A 25,801-nucleotide genomic window follows, 5' to 3' on the forward strand; every position below is an offset into this window, starting at 1 on the left:
TGCTGTGAAGCAACGCGAGCCTGCCCAGGAGGACTCGTGTAAGCTGAAAAGCAGGAAGACAGAAGGAGGCACAGGAGGACTCGCAGGGACGCCAGACCAGAGAGGGGACTCGCGGGGACACCGGACGCTGCATGTAAGTACTGTTACCTGGCGTACAAGACGACCCCTGACTTTGTCATAGATTTTTCGGGGTTAAAAAGTCGTCTTGTACGCCGGGAAGATACGGTATATATATATATATATATATATAAAACGGTCCATATGAAAACTCTCTTCCCCGTTATTCACTTTGAGATCATTACAAAGAACAGGAGGGCACTGTTTGCGCCTGGAGGAAAAGAAGTTTAATCTTCGGATAAGGAAGGGATTCTTCACTGTAAGGTCTGTGAAAATGTGTATTCGGCTCCCTCAGGAAGTAGTTTCATCAACTACTATAGATTGCTTTAAGAGCTGGATGTTTTTCTAGAAGCACAGATTATATTTGGGTATTGAGGATTTAAAGAAAAAATAACAATCCAGGGAATTTCCGATTGCCTCATGTAATCAGGAAGGAATTTTTTTCCCCTCTTGAAGCAAATTGTACCAAGGTTTTTTTTGCCTTCCTCTGAACCAACTATGTCTTATAGGGTTTTATATCTGGCATATGTTTATTTCCCTAGTGGTTGAACTTGATGGACTTATGTCTTTTTTAACCTACTATACTATACTATGTGTGATGCAATTATTTTCCTTTCCATGCCAGAATGCACTGTAAAACTTTTGTGGATCCATATCAAGGTTTCCTACTTCCAATCTGGAAATGTACACACTTTTTTTGTGTCATAAAATAGGAGTGTCATTTTGAAAATGTTTTTATCCTTTTCTATGTCTCTCGCCATATTTTCCTCTCTCATTCCTTTAACCGTTCTCTACAACCTCACATATGACTGTTAACTTACCTGCTGCTACAGACTGGCACTAAAACAAACCTATTACTTGTAATACATCATCATCATCATCGTTGTAAATTAGCACTTTTGAGATATTTACTTTACAAGTCAGTAATTTACCTGACAAGTTGTTATTTAAAGTCACACATCCAATAACAGTTTTTATGAATTGACATTGGAGTCCATTTTGAGATATTTTTCTTTAATTCACACATTTTTAACATTTTTTACAGCTTACTTTCCCTCTAACATTCCTTGGTGGGAATCGATTACTGCCATTAAAACACATGGACCTGGAAGATTTCCACAAGGGAATGTTTATGGGAAACTCTGATTTCCTGATTTATAAATAGAGCTTTGTAATCTGCATAGGTAGGATGCTGCATCTGTTTGCATACTGTTATAACTTATAAAGAAAAGTGGTTTTAGTTTATAAGGGTCAATACAAAATGATCAATAATAATTAGGGTTAAATCTAATCCTAAATCTAAAAAGGCATAGTGGAATGCACTGGCAGCGTCTGAATCATAATGAAAGTTTACCTATTGTATGCCCAGCTCCTGAATAAGAGTGACTACAACTTATGTATTGATACCAAAATCCCCACTATAAGCAAATACATCAGAAATGACTGTACATTGTAAATCAAATATGTTATTCCAACATGTGAATGTGTCTTACCCAACAATATACATAAAATGTTGCCCCCTGCTAGTAATATAATGGAAAATTCGAATCAGCCTTGGGCTGGTACATTGACAGCCATTAGCATGAACCAGAAGGGTTAGTGTGATGGCTAAAAGTATTTGAAGGTGGACTTAGTAAAAATAAATACAAAATGTTATTATACACCAAATTATGTTTCTGTTTTTTTTACATGCTGGAGAACTATATTGTGTGGAACATCTGTGTGGCTATTACAATTAGGTCCCATGCACGTTCTGCAAAAAGAGAATTGTATGTAGAAGATATTTTGCAAATGCCCTATATTACGGGCAGACAATACCTATTGACTGTAATGGGGAAATTCTAATGACATGTAGATATTACCAACAACAAGCATTTTCCCATGCTGTGCTAATATTACTAAGATCAGGCAGATATCAATATTATGCTGATAATACCATCAACAGCTGATAATACCAACAGCAAGCAGACATCAATATAATGAAGTTATTACTAAAAACAGAACAGTCATAAAGTAAAAGGTAAGGTAGACTGTAAAATAACCACCGATCCCTCAAAAACAAAAAATCTTCTCTATGTGTATGATTCTGTGTTCAGCACTGCACGTCACTTAGGATGGTGAGTGATGGTCTGTCAGTTGTAGTGTCAGAGAAAGGGCCTGCACATTTGTAACCAGAAAGGAAAATGAATGTTGTCTGCTCTGTCAGTCCATAACTCACTCCTGAATCTTTTACGTTGTGAAGTCGCAGATAAACCTGATGGATGTTGTAGTAGAAGGATCGAGGTCTGACACCAGAGGCTTGTCTCCCCAGAGTTTAATTGCCAACAAAAATATGGTTGCTGCCTTAGATTGGCTGTCCTGCTGCTATTTATCTTAGTTATGTTTCTGGTAATTGGCACAAGGTTAAAAAGGTTGAGTACTGCACATTACTTAACCCTTTCAAGTACTCCATATGAAAAAAACTAATGTGGATCAGAAGGTGCACTGAATGTCACATTGTACAATGGGTTTAGAGGTAAATATCACTGCCGTATGTTAGTTACATGAAAAACCGTCATATGATCTGGGGCCATTACCAAAGGAGGCAGCATATCATCAGCTATGTGAACCAGATGACAGTTTCACACTTATCTTTCTAAATAATGCCTTATATATTTAGAGCAGTAATGGAGAACATCTTTCATAGTGCCAACAACCACATCTGGAGTCCAGGAATATATCTGCCATAAGGCAGATGTGGGTCAGTGCTTAGGGCAGTGGGTTGGAGACAACATGTAGCACAAAAATTAAAATGTATATCTTGGTGCTTTTGTTGTTAGCACCACTCTTCTAAAGGTTCTGTATGTAATATTTTTCCAGTGGATTGCTCCAGATTTTTATTTTTAATTCTTAGTTCAGCATTGTAATAAGATACCCTAACATGTCACCAATGAAAAAAAGTGAATCATTCAGTAGGGTCATCTCACTGAATTTTTGCACAAGGGAGTGAATCTGATCCCAAAAACCCCTTATCAAATATATAGCAGGTACCTGAGGGTGTAAAGAAAACTTTATTCAGGAAAACCAGTCCAACACTAGCATGAAACAAGCCTATATCCCAATTACTAAAGAGTGCCACAAATAAGTAATTTATGTGTCAGGGAGAAAATATTAACTCTTTTCTCTGGAGAGAGGGTTATCTCTAGCTATGCCTTCCATTTACCTAAAAATATCAGGAGGTGGCCTTCAGTAGGGGTAATTAAAACCTGATAGACCACTGAAAGCATATGTCAAGTGGAGCCAGATGTAACACACAGCAACTCAAAGTGAAGATGGGTGAATGAAAAGAAAATGACAGAGACAGAGGGTAAACAAAAAGGAAAGTTGAAAGGCCCTCCAAAATCTAGGCTATAAAATGTATTTTCTGCCCACAAATCTGTAGGAGAGTAGAAGACATCCTCTGGGACTAATAAAAAGTTTAGCCCTATATAACGACTGAGAGCAGAGGGTATAAAAAAAACATCAACAAGGCCTGGAAAGAAGTGAGGACTGTCCTAGAATAGGGAGGAATGGAAATGGGAGGGCAATTTCTTGGCATACAGAAAGCACCCACAAAGTAGAACCAATATTTGCTTGAGAAGAGAGATTAGAAGGTAACTCAACCATTAACCAGCAAAGGGTAACAAAGACAATGGAGAAGATTGCATGGCCATGTGTTGCCTGAAAGGCAGTTGGCAACACCAATCTAATATCCTAACTAAGATGGATGGCCCTTTAGTAAATGGTGATATCAGTAAAACTCAATCCATTTCTTTCCTTAGGAAGACAATTTCTAACCTATTTATTTATTAGACTGAAAAAAGTAATAGTAGTGGAGTGATGTAAATATATAGCATACAAGTTCCCTTTAACAGGATATTTGCCAACCCTAATTATATAGACAAAATGAAACAAGAAAATGACAGGAAGGTTTTTTTTGCTTTAACCTATTTATAACCTATTTAACCTAATTGTGACCTATTTATGAGACATAATAAACCAACAGAAAGTCAAAAGAACTGAACCAAAAAATGCAGGGGTACAAGTTTGCAGAGTGTCTGAAAGAGAGAAAAAAGTTCTTGTAGAATATTCATTTTAATGATATTAATGCATTCAAACCAAGTAAAGGTCCTAGTGGATCAGTTTTGGAGATCTGTCTGTACTTTTTGAAGTAAAGGTGGGAAATTCAAAAAATATAGTTGAAGGAGGGCCCTGAGAATAACATGTTCAAATATTTAATTTGGCCATTACATTGACAGAAGAAAGACCCCAAAACAAACGTGTTGTAAAGGAGAAGGTTCAAAACAAATGCTTCAACTTGGAAAAAATAATCTTGAAATTGAAAAATTAGAACAGGTAAGGAGAAAATAATGCATTATCTGTGTAGGTAGCTACTAAGACATTTTGTGGATAGTTGCACTAATAATATCTGGGTGCCTCTTGATGGTGCAAAGAAAAGGTTCCAAGGTGAAAAAAAAATTAGCAGGGATTGGCATCCAACTTGTCTCATACTGAAAGAATTAAAGAATAATGTAGAAAGTTGTTCATTCATCCTAACTAGCACTGGTTTTGATTTATAAAAGCCTGCTAGCACCTAGACTAACACTTGGAGTCTGATGGGGCAATAGGGGGGCCAAAGATCTGGTGCAGAGTGTAACCAATCTAAAACAGGTTTCAGATTGGTTATCAGCCTTGGGCTGGTACAAATTTAGAAATTCAAAAAGGTAAGGAGGATCTGCAGGGTTTTTCATGAAATACAAAGATTCAAGTTTTCTCATGATTAGATAAAAGGGGAAACCCCATCAATAGGCCATCTCATGTTCCCCTAGCTTCTACAAAGTCTTTAGAAGAAAAATGAGTTGCACTCCATCAATGTCAAAAGAGCCAGATGGCTCCCATGATATTGTAAAGTGGATCCTCCATGTGATACCTCATCAGTAATGGTCAGATGACCGTATTTAAAAATGGGTGTTATTCTCAATGTGGTGTGGTTCAGTCCCTAAGAGGCAAATAAACACTGCTGTATGAGTGGCCATTAAATGCGCAGAAGTATTTGCAAGATTTGCTTCTATAGCCATTACCCCACCAATGACACCCTGTTACTGCTCCCATTGACAATAGGTGTGGGGGGCAGTACATGCTGCAGTCAAATACAGCTACTCTTTACATGCCCTTAAGATCATCATAAATGTTATATAAAAAACTGTAATTTTCTTTTAACATTACATTCTTGAGACACAGAGATGCACAATTGTTACCATAGTCCTTTTAAATTACACAATATTCTATCGAAATCCATCTGTACTCTACAAGTTCAATAAAATATACTTTACTGTGTTTCATATATTCAAGGCGTGATTCAATTTACTTCTTTATGTTTGTTTTATACCAACCAAAGTACTTTCAGCTGTAATCCAATTCTGTTTTTTTGTTTTCATGGAAAATGAAAAAGAAGGAATGTCTGCAATGGGATTCAGTATGAAAATGAGCAGGAAACACAGAGCACCTCTTTGGCACTCAATGATTCAGTTACGTTTTAAGAGTATCATATTTTGCTACTCGCAGTGGAAGATGCTGACACTATGCAATTTATCAATAAGACTTTGCCGCAAAAACACAATGAAAAATTGTTTATTTACTCTGGCTTATAATATTCAATTCCTAAACCTTCTGCTTTAGTTAGTAAATAGTAGTGGCGGGGCAGTTGTCCAAATAGCCAGAGAATAGAGAACAGCCATCAAATAAGCCTGAGCAAGGCTACAAATATAATACAACATGCCAAAGTCCAGGTATACATTAAGAAGAATGAAAGGCAAAGCAAAGGAAATTTAGGGGGATAAGTAAAAATTGTATGTATATAAAAAGTAGTGCAGATTTTAGAACCATAAAAAGTTTTGTGACGGTGACAGCCTGAAAAATTATTGGCAGAGAAAAAAGATGAGAAGAAGCTGGGGTTAGTAGGCAAATTATGAAAGATATATTGTGTGGTAAGTCATATTCATAATCATATAACACACAATCAATACATATTCATATCATATCTTGAAAAATAGAAGTCCCATCCCCTAATCAGAAACTCAAAGGGGGATATGATGTGACTGATGTACTAGACATATAAATTCCCTGATGTATTAGAGCTTTCACAATTCAATGGTTGAGTATCGTGTCCTGACGCGTTTCATGATATGATATATGTATGTTATATGGTTATGTTATATGTATGTTCAATGGTTGAGTATCCTGTCCCGACGCATTTCATGATATGATATATGTGTGTGTTATATGATTATGAATAAATGACTTACCACACAATACATCTTTTATAATTTGCCTACAAACCCAGCTTCTTCTCGTCTTTTTTTTCTCCACTGTTATGTATTTCTAGCTTGCTTATAATTTTAAAACCCCCTATCGGCAGGTAGTTTCCATTTGCCTTCCTTCATTTACCTAAAATTATTGGCACCAATTAGTATGTCTTTTTAACTTATAATCAATGTTATCATATCTAATATAGTTTCATTTGCAAAAGAATTAGATGGGAAATAAAAATATATTCTTTAAATAATATATACAGGATAAAATCTTACAAAGGTATCCAATAAAAACAGTCAACTTGAAAGCACCCAGATTCTGAATATTATAAGGGAAACAAAGAATCCTCATACAACTGAATCTAAATAAGACAGATAGAAACCCAAAACATGTTCACAGCAACATGTTCTGCAGAACAATATCTGCTGCATCAGACCAAATTACTCCCACATTAAAGGAATGGGAAGTGACACTAAATCATCTATGGCAGGGGTGTCAAACTCAAATACACAGAGGGCTAAAATGAAAAACTTAGACAAAGTCGTGGGCCAAACTTGAAAGTAAAAGTAGCACCCCTACTACAGTTCCCAGACAGAGTCATGAATGAAAACAGTCCAATATGGGGCCTAATGTTATGAGCTGGAACTCCCTCTTTGCTGAAATAGCACCGCTACAACAATTCCCTGTGTCTATTAAACAGTCCAATGCAGGGCCACGCATAGGCAGAGAGGCCGCTGGTCTATAGTGGGGAGTAATGCCATTATTACAATTCCCAGCATTACTTGCATCTATAAAACAGTCCAATGCGGGGCCACGCATAGGCAGAGAGGCCACTGGCCTAAGGACATGAGTGATGCTGGGTATTGTAGTAGCGGCACTATTTTAATGCAGCGGTGGGCCAGCTGCAATTTATATTTAGGATTCCTTTGAGGGCCAAAAAAAACAAAAAGGACGTTGCGGGCCAGAGTTTGACACCCCTGATCTATGGAAAGGGAATTTTATATATTTAGGCATTATTTAGATATAAACATGGACATGATTCTCAAAATAAATACAACTCATAAGAAACTGCTTTCTTAAGTTTATTTAGTTACTTTTATAGTCATAAAGGTATTCTTACATCCTCGCAGACACACTGTGATTTAAGGAGGCCCACAGCAAAACTCTTGACAATGGCTGGGCACAAGACACTCTGAATATATTTAACTGTACTATATATTTATATCTCATAATCAGGGTACCTTACTTTATAGTTATTGATGAACCATTTGTTTTATATATAAAACAAATGTGCAGCCGTTTTTTGATCACAAAAACCTTTCTTTTATAAAATTTTACCAACAAAACAAAACATTTACAAATAGCAGGTGAGTTGCTTACTACTAAAAATATTGGCATACATTGCATTTTCCATATTTTACAGTTTTCTTAAAGATTTGCCTGTTTACATATTCCAGCCTAGTGAACCCATTGATTTCTGGCATAGACCCACACTGGCAAAGTCCATACTTGGCACATTCAATGCAGTTTTGCCAAACAAACAGTTTTTCCCAACATTATACATGCAGGGACGGAAGTTGGTAAGGGCTGTAGTAAGCTTTATTCCATTGTATCCTTGGTGGTAAAAAACTATTCTCCATGAATGGATTAATTCAGAGCCCTCCTTGCCACACCCTTGGCCTTAAATTTCAGATGAACCGAATAGAAGCTTCCCTAAAGAGAGAGTCATTCAGTGTTTTTTTTTTTGAGGTGTGGGAATCATATATTGCAACTTTAACACTAGCCACCAAGCAACGTATTATATCCGCATTTGATAAAACCGCATGGTATACATATTGTTTTTTAGCGAATGACCCCTTCAATTTTGTTTTGAGGTTGTAATATTTCCTCTGATTTGTTGTAACCCAATGTTAAAATATTTTATTTTGTACCCTAAAACACTATAATTGAATGTATGTATGTGAAATGTTTGTATCTTTGCTTTCCTTGAAAACATTTCTTAAGAACTGAAAATGTATTATTCTACAGCAAGGTCTATAGTTTACAAAAATAACATTCACCAAACTTTTCTGGAAGATATATGTAGCTCCACATAGCTGCCTTCATTCTGAAAATGATAGTTGTCCTTCTGTCACTTTTTTACCCCTGCGTCACAGACTGGCAAATGACAATATAGATTTTTTTTCATCTCTATACTCATTTTGTGTTACTGGCAGAAGGCACTGAAGCCAGAACATCAGCATGACAAATCCTCAGCCAGTAATTTCAGGATAGGCCATAATGGCAGATTACATAGTTCTATCATGCTAGCTGCACTCACTGCAAAGAAAACTTCTGCGTAGCTTACACAGGGCAAAGCAATTGAAATAATATTCTGACATGTTCTGACCTATGTTGCTGCCATGTTGTTATCAGTAGGACAATAATTAAAAGTAAATATCTTCAGTGAAACCCTTAAAAACAGCTGTAGTATCCAGATAGGAGGATATTTGGCATCATGAACTTCAGTTTCTCCTGGAAAAGGGAATAAAGGGCTTGGGTAGGGCCATGTGTATTTGTGTTGCTGCAGATTTGTGGATATTTACTTGGGATGCTGACCAAGAGGCCCTGATTTATTAAAGCTCTCCAAGGCTGGAAAGAATACTCTTTCATCAGTGAACCTCCATGATACAGTAAGCCTGAAATGGATCTAGTCCAAAATTGAAAACATTTGCTAAAAAATAGCTAATGACTTTTAGGAAATCCATTCCAGGTTTGCTGGATCACACAACTTAGGTTGTGTATCCTCTCCTGCCTTGGGGAGCTTTAATAAATCAGGGCCAGTATGTCCTGGAGAGAATGAGTCGGCCAGGCACTCCATCCCGCTTCCTGGCCTGAAAATGAGGATAACTAGGAAGCACCTGCTTCATAATAAAGGGGCATTTTCTTGGGGTCTAGGGAGTGTTTTATAGCCTGAGGCCAGGTGGCTCAAGTGGAAAGGCTGGATGTAGCCTGTATGCTGGGAGAGCCTAGGAGGTCTGTCAATGTTTAGGTCTATGGGACCAATAAAGAGAGTCTGGTGGCTGAATTTGTTTTTTTCCTCTCATATGCTGTGATAACACTAATCCCCTGCAAGGGCAAAACCCTGGAATTTGCTTTCTGTTGATGTTTTTGTGAATAAAAGTGGGCTGATCTCTCTGAAATTAAAGTGAAGTGTGAAATACTACTGTGCAGTGTGTGCGTTTGAAGTTATTCCTTGCACAGTAAAAACCCAACAAGGATTCAACTGCATTAACACTCCCTCCAACAGTAAGAAAAAATTTTGGAAGAAAATTGTGAGATGTTCAAAAAACACATAAACACCTACTCCGTTTGAAAAAAAAAATATGCTAAAATTGTCCTATGTACAAGTCCACATACTGTAGCTATACAAACTTAATGTAGTATAATGTTATATAATGTTTTGAGACATATTCAGAGCATGCTGACTGTGCACTTCAATTTTTCTTTGGTGACACTCAATCAGCCTTAAACTGTCAATTTTCCTTATTTGTGTCCCATGAATGCAGGACTTATTACCATTTTCCTGAGCTCTGCTGAATTTATGCAGATCAGCCACTTATGTCTTTTTGTTTGACTAACGCCTGCTTCATAATTACTTTGCAAACAAAGAACAGCGTTTAAAAAAAAATTGCAGAGCAAAACAACAACATCAATTTATCTAAAGACATTGGAGAGCAGAGTGCACCTTGCTGCCTTGTAATGTATGATTTTATAGAGTCACAGGCTGTGAGGCAGCCAGTCTGGCCAGCGCAGTCACAGCAAATTTGCTGTGTTATAATGGTTTGTGACAGATAAAAGCTATTTTCACTGCGCTGACATAATACCTGTGCCATAGTGCAAACAAAGGAACTTAACACCTATTTTATGATGTCAAGCCAGGATGTAGATTGCATGAATCCTGAAACCCTGCCACATGATGGCAGGTTACATGAGACTTTGACATTAAGAAGGTCAAGCAGTCATATTTCTGTAACTCAGTGTTATGGGGATTTAAGATAGCAGTGGATTCTATTGTGGTCACAAAATACAAATGATAGAAAATCAATTGCCTAAAGACAATTTAATCATAGACTGGATCCTTATGTCTGCATCACTGGCAATGGGAAACCATGTAATAAAGTAAACTAAAAATTTCAGACATTTAGAATTTTTTTATTTAATAAAAAATAAAAATAAAGAATTGCAATAGGGCCATTGTGCAAAAGAACCTTAAAAAAATGGTACAAGCACATGCCATGCATCAAATATTTCAGAATGTTGATGAGCACATGTTTATGCACAGCAATTTCACCTCTAGCATATATAATTGTAATAGACAATTCACAATGTATTATATAATAGCTGAATACCTACAACTGGCTATACTTTACAGACTAGTACTTGGTATTGTACAAGTATGGTATGCAAAGATACAAATCTACTGCATTGTTCTATCATGATGAAAATATTATGCAACAATAACATTTATAAAAAAAAAGTTGATTTAAAGAAATATTTTTCCATGTTTTTTTTTTTTTTTTACGTAAGTATATTACCAACTTTAACTATTTACCATAGGTCAGTATCTATCAACCAGCAGGCCACACAGTGTCATACACAGACTGAATAAACAGACTTATAAATATAAATTGCAGGCTCTGGATTGTCATAAAAATTTAAACAGCAAATGCAGAGGAAAAAAGTAATTGAGGTGGGAGGATAAAGGTATAGCATGGGTATGATACAGCTGTGTGTCCCTGGGAATTTATTATGCCAGCTATCTCGTTGGGATAAAATCACCTTGTGCTGATGCTTTGAATTATATACAGTTTGCTTTCCACAGGCTGATATTCTGTTCTTGAAATTAAAGCTGACCACAATCTAATTCTCATTCCTTTTATGAGGTGAGAACTGTCCCACAAAATATGCCCCTGAATTGTCCTTCAACATGTGTCCCTGAAGAAGACTAGAAGTGGCCTGCTAAAATATATTGTAGAATCCATACACTAGCATTGACAGCCTACAGTGTACTTTAGTTAGATGTTAGGGTGGTCAGCAGATGTATTCGAAGAAATGAGAAGAGACGTTTAAGGGGGGATATGATCACCCTGTATAAATATATATACATGGTCCATGTAGATAACTCTCTTTGCGTCTGGGGGAAAAGAAGTTTTAGCTCCTGGTAAGAAAGGGATTCTTCACTGTAAGGTCTGTGAAAATGTTTCCTCAGGAAGTTGTTTCAGCAAGTGATATAGATTGCTTTAAGAAAAAGCTGGATGCTTTTCTAGAAGCACAAAGTATAACTGGGTATTAAAGTAAAGATAACAGAGACTGTTGATCCAGGGAACATCCGATTGCCTTATTGGATCAGGAAGGAATTTTATTCCCCTGTAGGAGCAAATTGAACCAGGTTTTTTTTTTTTACCTTTCACTGGATCAACTATGTCTGGCATATATATTATTACACTAGTGGTTGAACTTAATGGACATATTCCTTTTTTAACCTAATTGACTATGTAAATAATAGTCATAGCTAGCCACCTATAGGCCACAATGTGGACTTTAAACCTAGGACCCATTAGCTACAACTTTGTGCTCCTTTAATTTTTCTACCAACACCTCTATGGGTGTTGAGGGAATTTTTGAGTAGACCCTGTGACCAAGTATGGTCAAAAATATCTAGAAAGGTAGTGGAAGGGCAATAAATATTAAATTTAAAGGCATCAGGCTGAGCCTAGATCTACTCTGTGGACTTTTTGAAAGCTGAAATGAGCTGGCTTTTGTTTTACATGTGATTTGGTGTAAATTTTTTCTGTTTGCTTGAAATAAACATGGAACTGTAAAACCCCTTAAAAAGACAACCTTGACCACTGCTTTCCTGTCCTAAAGTTACCAAATGAACAATCCACCTGTTACAACCCCTATTTAACAGATTTATATCACAACAAGAGCCCCTCATTCCTCTGTCAGTATGGAGCTAACACCACTGCAGTAACTTCACTGCTCAGTGTTGTAAACAGAGCTGGTATTGCAAAGGAGATCTACTCATTTCTTCTTCTAGGCTCTGTATTGGAGAATGCCATGGGTCAGAGCCCAGCAGCAGAAAAGAGTAGTGGAAAGCTTACTTTGCCTAAGCCGACAACTCTGCTGCTAATTATAAAGAATTGTTTTCACTCTGGAACAAGAAATGCTGGTAATGGCTGGATGTCTAAGTAATACTTTTTTGAATACCTTCTTAAAAAATTGATTTGTTTAAAAAACTATATAAAGTGAGCACTAATACCAAACTTAGCAGAAAAATAGTGTTTTCAAACACTTTTAAGTCAAATACCTGGCTCATGGAAAACACAAACACAAGAATTACCATACTTTAGCAAGTAGTAACCTTTTCAAGGCTGTTTGCTAGCTAACAGGAGTGAGAACCATGATCTCCAGTTGGTGACACCAAAAAAAAGCCTAAGGGCTGCCATTTGTCATGATGCTCCTGGTCAGTGGATTTGATCAATTTACCTGGGTTTGACACATTTTAACTTGAAACTATATTTGCATTGTTTTCAAGTTCCACATTTAGGAAACCTTGCTTTATATTATTATCAAAACAAGACACTTCCTAGATTTTTGCTGACATGCTGGTCTTGAAAACATAAACATAAATATATTCAAAGTACACAAACTGCTTACAGAAGAACACTATATTTTTGTGGAACAGAGCCAAAACTTTAATGATGAAAACTATACTTTGCAAACCTCTATGTGCAGCAAATATCCAGTCAAGCAATCTACATTTTTGCAAACCCCCGAACCAAGATAGAATAAATAACATAAATGATAACAAACAGAATAAACAAATTACTTGAAGCAGTTGTTAACACCCTTATCAAAAATGTAAATTCATTTATTTTCTATGAGTAGACTTGTATGTCAACAAGCTCTGTTGATTAAATATTTAAAACAAAACATTTTTATGCATAGTGGTATTCTTTAGAGGAATTGGCTTTATCAATGCAAAGAAATTTTCATGCAAGTAAATACATAGAGAAAGAACATCCTACAGTAAGCTGGACTGATTCCATTATACATGGCTTACCTTGTCTGTGTAGATAAAGAAGAGGCTAACCACGATAAGCTCCAGTAAGAAGATGATCAGCAACAGGATAAAGAACTGAATAAAAAAAAAAATTAGTGATGATTATTGTAGCATGGCAATGCATTCCTATGTTACTACAGTAAGTAAGTAAATGTTAAAACTTGCATATGTGGAATAGTCCTAGTCTGAGTATCCCTGCTATTCAGTTCCAAGGGAACATTCCATTGGTACTGCAAAATAGCAGTAGTTCAGTTACCTCCCGTGTTAAAATATAGATGTAGCTTTGCTTGTTTACTACTAGCATTCATGAACATATTTAGAAGGACACAGCCATGTATACAACTCATAATGACAAGCTAGGGATAATTAATACAAATATAATTATTAATACTGCCTAGCCAAGACTGGAGAAGATAAACTATCTAGAGTGAACCTGGGTAATCCAACCAACCTGGAATGGTTCTGGTCTAAGATTGAAGATTGATTGCCCAATCACCCAGTTTCTCCCATAACGGTCTATCTTTTTCAGTCTTGGAGAGACCTAATAAATCAGAGCCGCTGCATCAAACATACATGGCTTTGGCCCTTTGAACACTCAAAAGCACCAGTTGCAGTAAAATCACTGGTTGTATGAAGGAAACTATCAATGATGGCAAGAATTACCACTGTAGTGTCCACTGGTATCTCTAATTGGGTAATTTTCTTCTTGCCCAATGATGGTGTAAGTCAAGATATTACACATATTTTTATAAATATTATTATTAAACATGATTGATAAAGCTCCAACATATTACGCAGCGCTGTTCATTAAATAGGGGTTGCAAATGATAGACAGATACAGACAATGACACAGGAGGAGGAGAGGACCCTGCCCAAAAGTCATTGGTGCAATCATAGGTAAATTATAAAAATAATGAGATATTTAAACTGCATCTCAAATACAAATTACATGTATGTAACTTAGATGTTACAACCATTCACAAAGCACGTCAAACATGTATTAAAGTTTCCATAGTTGGAATGAGATGTTTGGCATTTTATGTGCTTTTGTTAAGGCATTTATTCAGCTCATTTTTCTGTTTTATCAGCTATGTTACTCTACAGAAGTGTCCTTCAAAGGGATTGCTATGAAAGTCAGCATTTTGCACAAAAATAACTTAACCTTGGATCAGAATAGTCAGATATATTCATTTCTTATAACCTTTACATATATATAAAAGAACTTGTAACTTAGATTTATGTATCGTTTAAAGACCATCAGCTGTTCTTTAAAGGAAACTACCTGTCCAATGTGTGGGCTGCTCTACTGCTGAATGTATGGCTATCATGCTGATTCCTCTGGCTTTATTACTTGTCAATGGAGTTGCTATTAGAACAATTCACTTATTAAATGAACTGATGTTCAATTATGTGCAAGCACATTTTTTTTTTAATTCTTTAAAATGATTGTATATTCTTTGCAAGCTACGTGATGTATCGCTTAAAGGAATAATTTACAAATGACATCTAAAACCAATTTATCAAATCAACCTGACCTATAGGTAAAAGCTCCGATTTCAATTGCTACATACTTATTTCAGGTCAAAGACCCTTAGTGTTGTAAACTTTTAGTTTGAAAGCCTGGAAAAAAAAACATTTTCAGAAAATGTATGAGGGAGTCTCCCATATTACTTTCTCCAGGTCGCCTTTAAGCCTCCTATGTTTTCTGCCCCATATGTTTCCTCTTTCTCACCAATTCTTCCTGAACTCTGCACTGTGTTCTCTTTTCCTTGCTGCCTCTTAACATATTCTGTGACAGGTGTTTCCTATTCCTCACCTTCTTCTTCCGTAATCCATTTTGTGCGTTCCCCAATTTCAATCTTCCTCATTTTATGTTCTGTGTGTTCCCTTTTCTTCATTACTAATTTTTTTGTATTTTGTGTTGTACATTTCATGTTCTGCACTTCCTCACTTTGAAGCAGAATGTAGCAAGATACATCATTTTCATCACCCATAAGGTGCCCCACCTCTGATCTAGCCCTTTCCTCCCCATTCTAATTGTCCGTAGCCGAACCCTTGTACACTCTGGACATGCGAGTGTTGTTAGGGTTTGCTGGTTTAGGAAGATGTGTACTACGCTCGGTTGGGCCCCCCCACATGCTCACATCTGCCTGCATTGCAGAGACTTACTGATGATGCCACTAGACCTAAATCAGGTATATAATAAATATATGTATAAAATATATGTTTTATTTAGTAATTTAATTAGCATTGTGATAGTGGGGGAAAAGTAGAAAATGAAATGCTAACTATTAGCAGGTTATACCAGTGTTTCTCAACCAGGGTTCCTCCAGAGGTTGCTAGTGGTTCCTCAAGCAATTTGTACTTCTCAAGTCAGTTTAGGTGACACCATTGTTTTTTTTGTTTTTCTGTTCTTCCCCCTGGCCAGCAATGTAAGAGGCATTCTTCCCAGTGACCACCATGCTAACTTATTGTAAGCTGTGGTTATAGAAATATAGTAGGGGTTCCCCAATATTAAAAAAGTTGGGAAAGCATCGGTTAATCTATGGTTTCAACACGTTTCAGTCAGCTTTCCTCGATCACAGTTAGCAATCGTGTTGTGTAGTTAATGCCTCCAAACTGACGCTAAAGGCTACGTTAAAGTCAATGAAAGCGGATGATCTTAGGAAATGCTTTGTAAAGAATTGCTGTACACACTGCTTTTATACAAGCTAAAGATCGTGTGTTTATGGTCTTACAGAAAACCATTTTATCTGCCAGAAGAAAAGAGGCTGACATTGTTGACTTTTTCTGAAAAACTAGTTTCTTGGATGTGTTGCTCATTCATTCACTTTAAAACAGTAAACTCGTAATATAGATAAAAGGACTGTAATATGACTTTTCAAACCTTTGACACAGTTGCAGGTCAGTGACTCAAAGTGGTAAAACCACAGGGTCAGCATAATAGAAGGGGGTCAGTCCTTGCATTTCTCTCAGGAAAGATTTCCTTTAATGAACACGGCAACAAGTACAGCCATCAAACTGCCCACCTTTGATGCTAAAAATATGTTGTCATTTATTTTATATACACAAAAGCACCAGCAGCAATAAATCTAATTTCTTTTTCTACTGAATGTCTTCCTGCTCATGGAAAACATGTAGGTGGCAATAATTGCATCTTTCCTAGTTTATTCGTCCTTTACTTTTCCCTTTCAGAAAAAAAATCTATACAATTAAAGGGCTTTCATTAAAATAAGCATTGCGCTTTTTTATCTTCTCAAGCCCTAAATTTTTAAATACTGCAGATTTGGAACAGATTTGTGCTGTGACAGCAGAAAACATCTTGCAGCCTCTTATAGGTGTTACTGACATTTCCCATGAGCAATGTCCAGTAGCAGCACCTGTCCAAGCAGCGAAACCTACTGTCAGCTTTTTTTGGGGGGTAGAAGAGAAAATGCAAACAAAACACTTGTTTCAAAAATCCATTTCCATTAGCCAGCCTAAACTCTTTTACAACTAGGTAAAATAGAAAAATGGATAGAACTGGGTAAAACAAAAAATAAAGCTGCAATACATTGTTTGGGCTTTTTAGGAAAGGGGTTTTCAAACTCCAACACATTTGGAGGTTTGGATTTACAAACAATTTGTGAAACATTTAGGCTACATATATGCGTCAGATGATTCTCGTCCGATAATCGCCCTAGGGCTGATATAGGACAAGAATCTGGTGTGTTTACAGCGCTCGTCATTCACAGGCCCCTCCTGGTAGATCCGCAAACGAAGAACGATAGTAGTGGAAGTGGAAGCTGTATGTACAGCACTTGTTCATGCATCTTTCAGTCTTTTGTCGTTGGAAAGGATCATAAAAGATCCTTCCTAACAACAATTTTTGAAAGTGTGTACGCAGCCTTAAACTAGACCAGTAGTATAATAGTAAAATAAGGGACAGGAGGAAAAGCAGGATTTGGCACAATTAATATATTGTATTATATTCATTAAATGCCCTAGAGGGCAACATCTAACCGGTTATGCACATTAATCATCATATGTGTTTATACCTTCCAATCATAGATATTGTTCATGTTGACTGTTGTACCCAACGCATTTCGCCCTATTTGGCCCCCTCAGGGGTAGCGGTATGTCACCGTATATTTGGCGCTTGCAGTTATTACGTCTAAATGAATAAGAATTGCCATGTTACATTTTGCGGTACGTACAGGCATATTGATAATGTACATGGAATACAAATAAGTAAATAGGTATGTGTTCAGGTAGATATTGTCTAGCTATATATGGTTCACAATGCTTTTTTCACAGGTCAGGAAGGTGTAGTTATGTTGATATTGATGATGTATACATACATATAATATAATAATACAGTAATACAGTAAAGAACATAGGTAATACATTAAATATATGTATTGTGTAATACATCTATTAAATATATGTATTGTTGTGATTCATATAAGTAGTATGTTATATTGGATTGATCCTTTATTGGTTCTCAATTGACAGTCATAAGGAAAATTGTACTAGATTGAGTTAATACATTAAGGAAATAGTTTGAAACTAAAGACATAATTGTGACCAGGAAAGTAACTGGCTTTTAATAAAAGGTTCCATTTGGTTTCTGACTGTAGTCGTTTTTTATGCACTGCACTTGTGACGAAGGCTGGGTAGGCGGCGCTGCCTGCATCATCAGACCGGCCTCTGGGGTATCCCCAGACATCGGTGGCATGCACGTGGAGCGAGGTGAGGTCCCTGGGATGCCGTCCTATAAACAGGATGGCGCCTCTGGGATCCCCCTGCTCCTCTGCATGCCAGCAGCCACAATGGATCCTGACATAACCCTACATCTGGGACTCTTACATACAGGTTTGTCCCTAAAGGAACTTTCTTGCCCTTATCTTTTGAATATTTACTAATCCCAGAATAACATTACCTATTTACTTTTAGATCCTTAATTACACTTACTGGGATTCATATCAGACCTGCTATAGCACTTTCCTGTTGCTGGATAGATATTATTCTTATTTTACCAAAATTCAGTCTGGGGGCACTACACCTTCCTGACCTCTGCAAAAAGCACTGTGAACCATACTACAAGACCATGTAAGTTCATGTACTTTCATATATATCTTTAAAAAAAAAAACTGCTGTTAAGTTACATTTATATGTAAATGATTTATTATATTTGAACAATATATAGCAGGTTCACATGTACCGGTACCTGAATAGTTGATTTAACAGATATTTAAATACTAGCATTCATATCAAGCTTTATTTATGTGATAGAATATATTTATATTGCATTTAATACAACTTTGGACCTATAGCTAGGCAATATGTACCTGAACACCTACCTATGTACTTATTTGTATTTCATGTATATTATCAATATGCCTGTATGTACCGCAAAATGTAACATGGCAATTCCTATTAATCTAGACCTAATAACCGCAAGCGCCAAATATTTGTTGACATACGGCTACCCCTGAGGAGGCCAAATAGGGTAAAACGCGTTGGGTACAACAGTCAACATGAACAATATCTATGATTTAAAGTTATAAACACGTATGGCGATAAATGTGCATAACCGGCTAGATGTTGCATGTCTAGTGCCCTCTAGGGCCAAAGTGATATTATATAGACCACAAAAAGTCATTGTGGCCTATCTTGAACTGTTATGTTCTCTATTACTATCATTTACTGAATATAAAACAATATATTAATTGTGCCAAAACCCTGCTTTTTCTCCTGTCCCTCATAATACTACTGTACTCAATAAGGGTTGGCACACAGTTCTATAAGAACTAACACTAAACTGTAACCACCACTCACGCTTCTAATATTCTAGACCAGGAGTATAAAGCAACTGCAAGACAGTACCAGAATTGTTATATGGTTACAAATCATATGTGGATTTATACAAAAGCAATGGAAAGACCAATTAAAATGTTAAAGTTCTAAACCTATAAACACAAATGCTTTATATTTCAGCTCACCAGTTCTTATATGGGGGTGTCTTTATTCACTGCAATATTTCAGACCTTTTCAGTGTTATTTCACCCAGTATTTATGCAAATAAAACACTTCCTGTCTGTAAGTGGCTACATTTACTACAGAAACTATGGACGCCAACCAGGCAGCACTTCAACACATGTTTTTTTTGTATATCCCCTTTACATGTGGGGTGATGAGATTAGAAGTTCACATACAAATTAATATTGTTTTTGCTTCCATTTCATCTCAGAGAAACTGACAAAGACACTGCATCTCTGGGAGGATGTACATGTAATGTCTGTACATGATGAAAATGTTCTTAGCCTGAGAAATGAAAACTAATGTAATCACCACATCTAAGGACTTCTAATCTGCAATATATATTTATAATTTTGGTTCTTGTAGGTTTCATGGGAAGATGTACTAGTTACCTGCATTGGGAAGGGGGAAACTGGTTATGCTATCCTGCAGAATGTCTGGATCGTATGACTGGCCTAAAAGAATTACAAATCTATTTTTTAAGGCCTAGTTTGTAAATATATTTCATTTTTAAACATGGCCATGCTGGATTTGTAAGCTGGTTTAGGCATGTAAATAGGTGTTTAAATCTGGCTATGTGGAACACCCCTAAAATGTCCGAAAAAATGCTCAAGACACCTCTATATGTATTGGAAAATTAAAATTAACAGGAGATTTTAAACAGGGGATTTCTAAAAAAAAAACCTCTGTAAACTCACCCTAACTGTAAAGTTACCTGTTTATTACAACCTTTAGCAAAGGTGTAAGCAGCCATTTTTGTGACAGACCTTAACTTTAGCTGAAATGTCCTTCTTAAAGAGGAACTTACCTCAAAAGGCCCCCAAAACAAAAACAAATTCACTTACCTTTAATGCCGCAGAGTGGTCAATCAGTCTGGAGGTCTTTTCCATCGGGTCCCGTGTTGTCCCGGCATCCGTCTTCGTGCTGGCGCTCCAGGTGCCGCCATCTTCTCCTCTTCTTCCGGGTTCTTCTTTCTACGTCACCTGACCCAGGCGCGAGATCAGGCGACGTAGATAGGAAAAAAACAAAAACTTGCCGATCTCACTGTGAATGCATGAGCTTGGCAATTATTTTCCCTTTTCACAAAAAGGCTTTGCGCTTCCATTCATTAGGGGGGCAGTGCTGCACCCTTTTTAAAAAAAAAACAAACGCACAGAATTTTTATGGGAAGAAAGAAAGAAATGAGGAAAGAAGGCTCCTTTTAGGCACAAATTTATTACCTAAATAACTAACTTAGGATAAAAAATACACTTTATTAACCTCCTTGTAGTTAAGCCCGACCTTCGCTCGGGCAAAAAAAAACTGCAAGGATGGTTAAGCCCGAGATTTTGTACATCCTTACTTACCTGGTAGACCTCAGTGTAACGCTTAGGTGGTTAAATTCAAGATATCAAGTAAAACGGTCAACAATAACGTAGTTACATGATTCCCATACATAAAAAAGTATGCAGTGGTTATTTGTTATTTAGAGAGTCCCACTCATTGATAAATTTAGGGAGAAGAGATGTTGTAGTGTGTTTTAATACCAACGCGTTTCGCCCACAAAGGGCTTCATCAGGGGATTTTTTTATAAACACCAACTCCTGGGACTATAAAAGACAATACAGCAATAAATTAGAGTCCAGTGATATTAGAAAATACATGCTTCAAGATTGATTGATAAACAATACATATTAGTCATTTGCATAATAAATGCACTTCTTCATAAATTATTTATTATAAGGGTACAAAAGGATAAATGATATAGATATCATCATAAGGATAAAAGAAGCTTAGGTTTTCCAGTGCAAATGATAATACATAAGAAGTATTCTTGGAATCCAAAATGAATGGCGGAAAAGAGGAAAAGATTATAAACCATAACAAATTTAAATGGTATTACTTACATCTAGGACACAACCTTCAGCTTTAGCAGATATAGTGGTAAGAATAAAAAGGAGCTGCCTCAGGTCATCTGTCAAGGAAATTTTAATTCTCAAAAAACCTGTAAAAATGACCAGTAAAGGGTATGAAAACAAGACAAAAGGGAGGAAAACAGGATTAACACTTAAAAGTTAAGTATGCATTAACAAGAGCTAGGAAGAGTATAAGTTGATGTTACTCAAAAGGTCAAGAGGGACAAAATATACCTAAACAATAATATTAAACCCAACAAAAGTTAAAAGGTAGGGATAATACTGAAAATAAACGTGGGATTAATGGAAAAATGACTGAAAAAAATATACATCTTATCGTAAGCTTACTAATGGTGCAGATTAAAGGCAATTCTTGGTTATTGCTGCTAAAAAATCGCAGCTCAACTACATGATCCATGCGAGTATTCTACATTGAGACAGAGTAGAATTCATGATTCACACTAACTTATTGAGTAAAGCATTAATGGGTATCTGAGATATTAAAGGGATAAGCACAATCCACTTAAGAAATAAACTTACAGATATGGTACGAAAGAGACCAGTCAAAAGCACGTTAGTGGTAATGTATTCGTGTTAGTCTCCTCAAGATCCCCAAAAGCAATTAAAAATGGACGTCAGTAATCAATTATAGAAAAGGTGATCAATAAACACAAGATAGAAAAAATTTATATATCAGATCAAGAATCAAACCAAAATTTCTATACTTCAGTACCAGCTCTCAAGGGATGAACAAAGGTAGCCTGTCAGCAAGCAACCACATTACAAGGTGGTGTTGCTCACAGATAAACCTTATAAAGGAAAAAACAATGATGAAATGGGGCAATATCGTAACTATATAGGCAGAAGTGACACATCGCATAGGAAGTTGGGATATGTCACGTCCACCCATACTCTCGCAAAAGTGAGGGAAAGAAACCACATTAATCATAGTGTTATCTAGTCTACAGCACCTGGTGTTCCCAGGGGATCTCCCATCCAAGTACTAACAAGGCTCAACCTTGCTTATCTTTCCAGATCAGACGGGATAGGGCGCTTTCAGGCTGATGTGGTCGTAGGTGTTTTAAGATGGCTGAAGTGGGGTAGAACAAACTAAATAGGATGATGAAAAACATCACCTCTGCGTACCGCATGACAGAAGTGGGAGGGACAAAACAGCGATGCGTTACTTCCGCCCTCCATATAGCGGAAGTGATATGCGGAAATTCCTTGCAAAAAAACGACACTATTAGACAAGGGGAAAAGAATAATTATGCATAATGTTAACCGCCTATAGTGGGGCACCCATAGTGGGGCAGGAATATTTGTTTGTCTTTTTACTAGAATTAGGAGGGGAAACAAATTGCAGAGCTTGCATGGATTAACCTGGCATAATAATAGGAGAAATCTTTCCAAACACCGGGTCCTAGGTGACCAAAAAGTTTTTTGGTGACCCATCCCTCCTAACCCATGCAGATATGTCAATAGATAATAAGGTACTTAGGGATCAAAAAATTGTTGGAAATAATAATGATGTAGGGGTATAGGAAAAAAAGGATTGTAATGGATGGATATGTTTGGTGTAAATATTCAACACATAATAGTCAGAGGGTAACTTAATAGATAATTAATCCTTGCTAAAGAAAACCAATGCTTCCTATTTACCCCATAGATAGCAGTGTGTCACAAAACACAATAAGAGCAAAATACATAAATTAACACATTTTTTGTTGAGTTAGATATTACATGTGTTTTTTAGTAATTTTTGGGTGGTGAATCCGGAAATGATCTCAGTTTTTTGCTATCACATCCAGTTTTTACGATACAGGGTACCCTCCATTTTTGTCAAAAACATACAAAATTTTACAAATAATGAAATAATAACTATTGAATGTACTGTTTCTTTAAAATTCTTTTGTTCATACAAAGGATTTATTGTTACTCTTCGACAGTTTTTTTTACAGTAAAACATTTGAAAATTAATCGGGTAAACGGTTAAGGTAAAATGTTACGCCTATAGCTTTTCCTGGAGTGTTCGGTATTAGGAAAATCCTGCTGGATGCTCCAACAATAGTCAGCCATCATAAGTACATCCCATCTACCCTGATACCGTCCTTCCATGACCTTCAAATATTGGTGGAATTGTTCACCTTGCTCATTACTGACTGCATCAAGGTTTTCTGCGAAGTTAGTTTCTGGTCAATTTCTGTGTAATTATTGGCTCGTGTGTTTCCAAAAACGTCCTTGACAATGGCTTTAAATGATAACCAAGCATTCTTTTCAACTTCTGACATTGTCCTGAGGAAATGGTTATCTTTGATGAGCTGCCGAATCTGTGGACAGTCAAACACACCGGCCTTTATTTTTTCAAATGACAGGCTAGGAAATGCCAAATTGAGGTACTTGAAACAGTTTCCTTCAGTTGGCAAAGCTTTAATGAACTTCTTCATCAGACCCAGTTTCATGTGCAGAGCTAGGAATATAATATTCTTTCTATCAACAAGTGGCTCATGAAGAATGTTTGAATCACTTAGTTTTAGGGCAGATCCAGGAGGCCAATTCCTTTCCACCTAATGCCTTTCACGAGCTCTGCTGTCCCACATGCACAGATAACAGGCATACTTGGTGTATCCGCGCTGCTGACCAAGAAGGAAACATACCATTTTAAGGTCAACACAGATGACCCAATTGTGTTGGTGATATTGCAACAACTCAATGACTCTCTTTATGTCTGCATATTCTTCACAAAGAGAAACTGAATGGTCAATTGGGACTGACCCACATATATTTTGCATTCTGAAGGAGGACACACTTTAAGCTCCGCTTTGAGCTATCGTTGAATAGTCGCCATTCAGTTGAGTTAAAGATTGAAATTCCCAATTCCTCCATTAAACCAGGTATGTTACGGCAATACAGAAAGCCACTGTCAGTTCTAAAGTACTGCAGAAGTGCAATATCTCTGGTTCAAAAGTACAATACCGTCGTTCCATTTTCAAGTAAGCTTTTCTCACTCAGTTCTGAGGCCTTCGTCGATAGTCCCAAATCACGTGCCAAATCACTCAACTCATGCCGATCAAATCCCTTACGAACAGAGTCCTCTTCAATTTCAAACTATTTATCATTGTTGTCACCTAGTTCATCACCATAATCACTATAATTCAAGAGAGCATAGTGTAACGAAAACCGGAACTGTGGTTTCATCTGAACGAGCCACTGGGCATATAGTCGATGGTAGACTAGGATACTCTATGTTACATTTATTTTTCTTGTTATATCCTGAAGTTTTCACTATACATAAATACCAGTCACTGAAATGATCTCCTGGCTCTCTCCAAAGCATAGGTATAACAAACGGCATCTTATCACGTGTTCCCATTGTCCACATCCTAAAAAACACTCGACACACTGTTTGCACACCTTATGAGGGGCCCAAGACTTACCAAGTTTAAATTTGAAATATGCCAAATAGGCTTGCTCTACAAATGTGCTGATGTTCACCCTTTGACTGGGAATGGTGAAACTGCCACAGATATAACAAAATGAATTAAGGTTGTTAAAGCACTTATGACAAAAAACAGCAGAGCCAGACATGATCTGAAAGAAAGGGAATATGTGTGTAAGTAGAAAAATACATTTTTCCTATTCTACTTAGAGCAGCGCACGACCTCTGACCACACTGTCTTGCATGTAAATTAATAGCCTATACAAATCCACGCTATAGTAATTGCATTAATATAAGCCGAAGAGATAAAACTTGACATGAAAGAAGAAAACTAACTCCACTTTCAGAATCAGCATACCTATTTTAGTGTAAATAAGCTTAAAAATTGAAGTCAACAAAAAATGTGTTTAAAATTGTTCCCCAGTGTTATTAATCAAAATTCTAATAGTATAATTACATTTAATACATTTAATTTATTTACCATATTATTCACGTATCTTAATATCATTCAAGGTTGATCAAATATAAAAACACAGATGTAAATGGTAACATGTTCAAATTATCACAATAGGTGTCAATGCAGCGATTTGTACAGTCATAAGGTTATTAATATCATACAATTGTTTAACTTTAGGTCAATACCATAAAGATACAGATATAAGTTACCAGAAATATATTTATCACATTTGATATAACAGTAACAATGTGTATTCAATTAGTTCTAAATCATTGTTATTTTGGTTGTATATGAACATGACAAAATTAGTGCTTACATACATAAAAGAATCATGATGAAAATAGAAGAGTCAAGGAGTAGAATCAAATACATTGATTAAAGAAATGGTTTGAATGACATCATGTCATTCACCTCGTGAAAAGGTAGAATCTGCT

At 36.5% G+C, this 25,801-nt stretch overlaps 1 protein-coding gene and 1 pseudogene across 1 annotated transcript in view; both read right to left on the reverse strand.

Annotated features, from left to right (window-relative positions):
- TSPAN4 (tetraspanin 4) overlaps positions 1 to 25,801 on the reverse strand; it is a gene marked incomplete in the record, with an annotated part of 150,403 nt that overhangs the window by 34,413 nt on the left and 90,189 nt on the right. Inside the window, 1 exon segment of the mRNA XM_072421689.1 lies at positions 13,556 to 13,630. Coding sequence (XP_072277790.1) covers positions 13,556 to 13,630 — 75 coding nt within the window.
- LOC140338746 (5S ribosomal RNA) lies at positions 22,431 to 22,549 on the reverse strand (annotated as a pseudogene).

Source organism: Pyxicephalus adspersus, chromosome 9, assembly GCF_032062135.1.
Source record: "Pyxicephalus adspersus chromosome 9, UCB_Pads_2.0, whole genome shotgun sequence".
In the NCBI taxonomy this organism is placed as follows: Eukaryota; Metazoa; Chordata; class Amphibia; order Anura; family Pyxicephalidae; genus Pyxicephalus; species Pyxicephalus adspersus.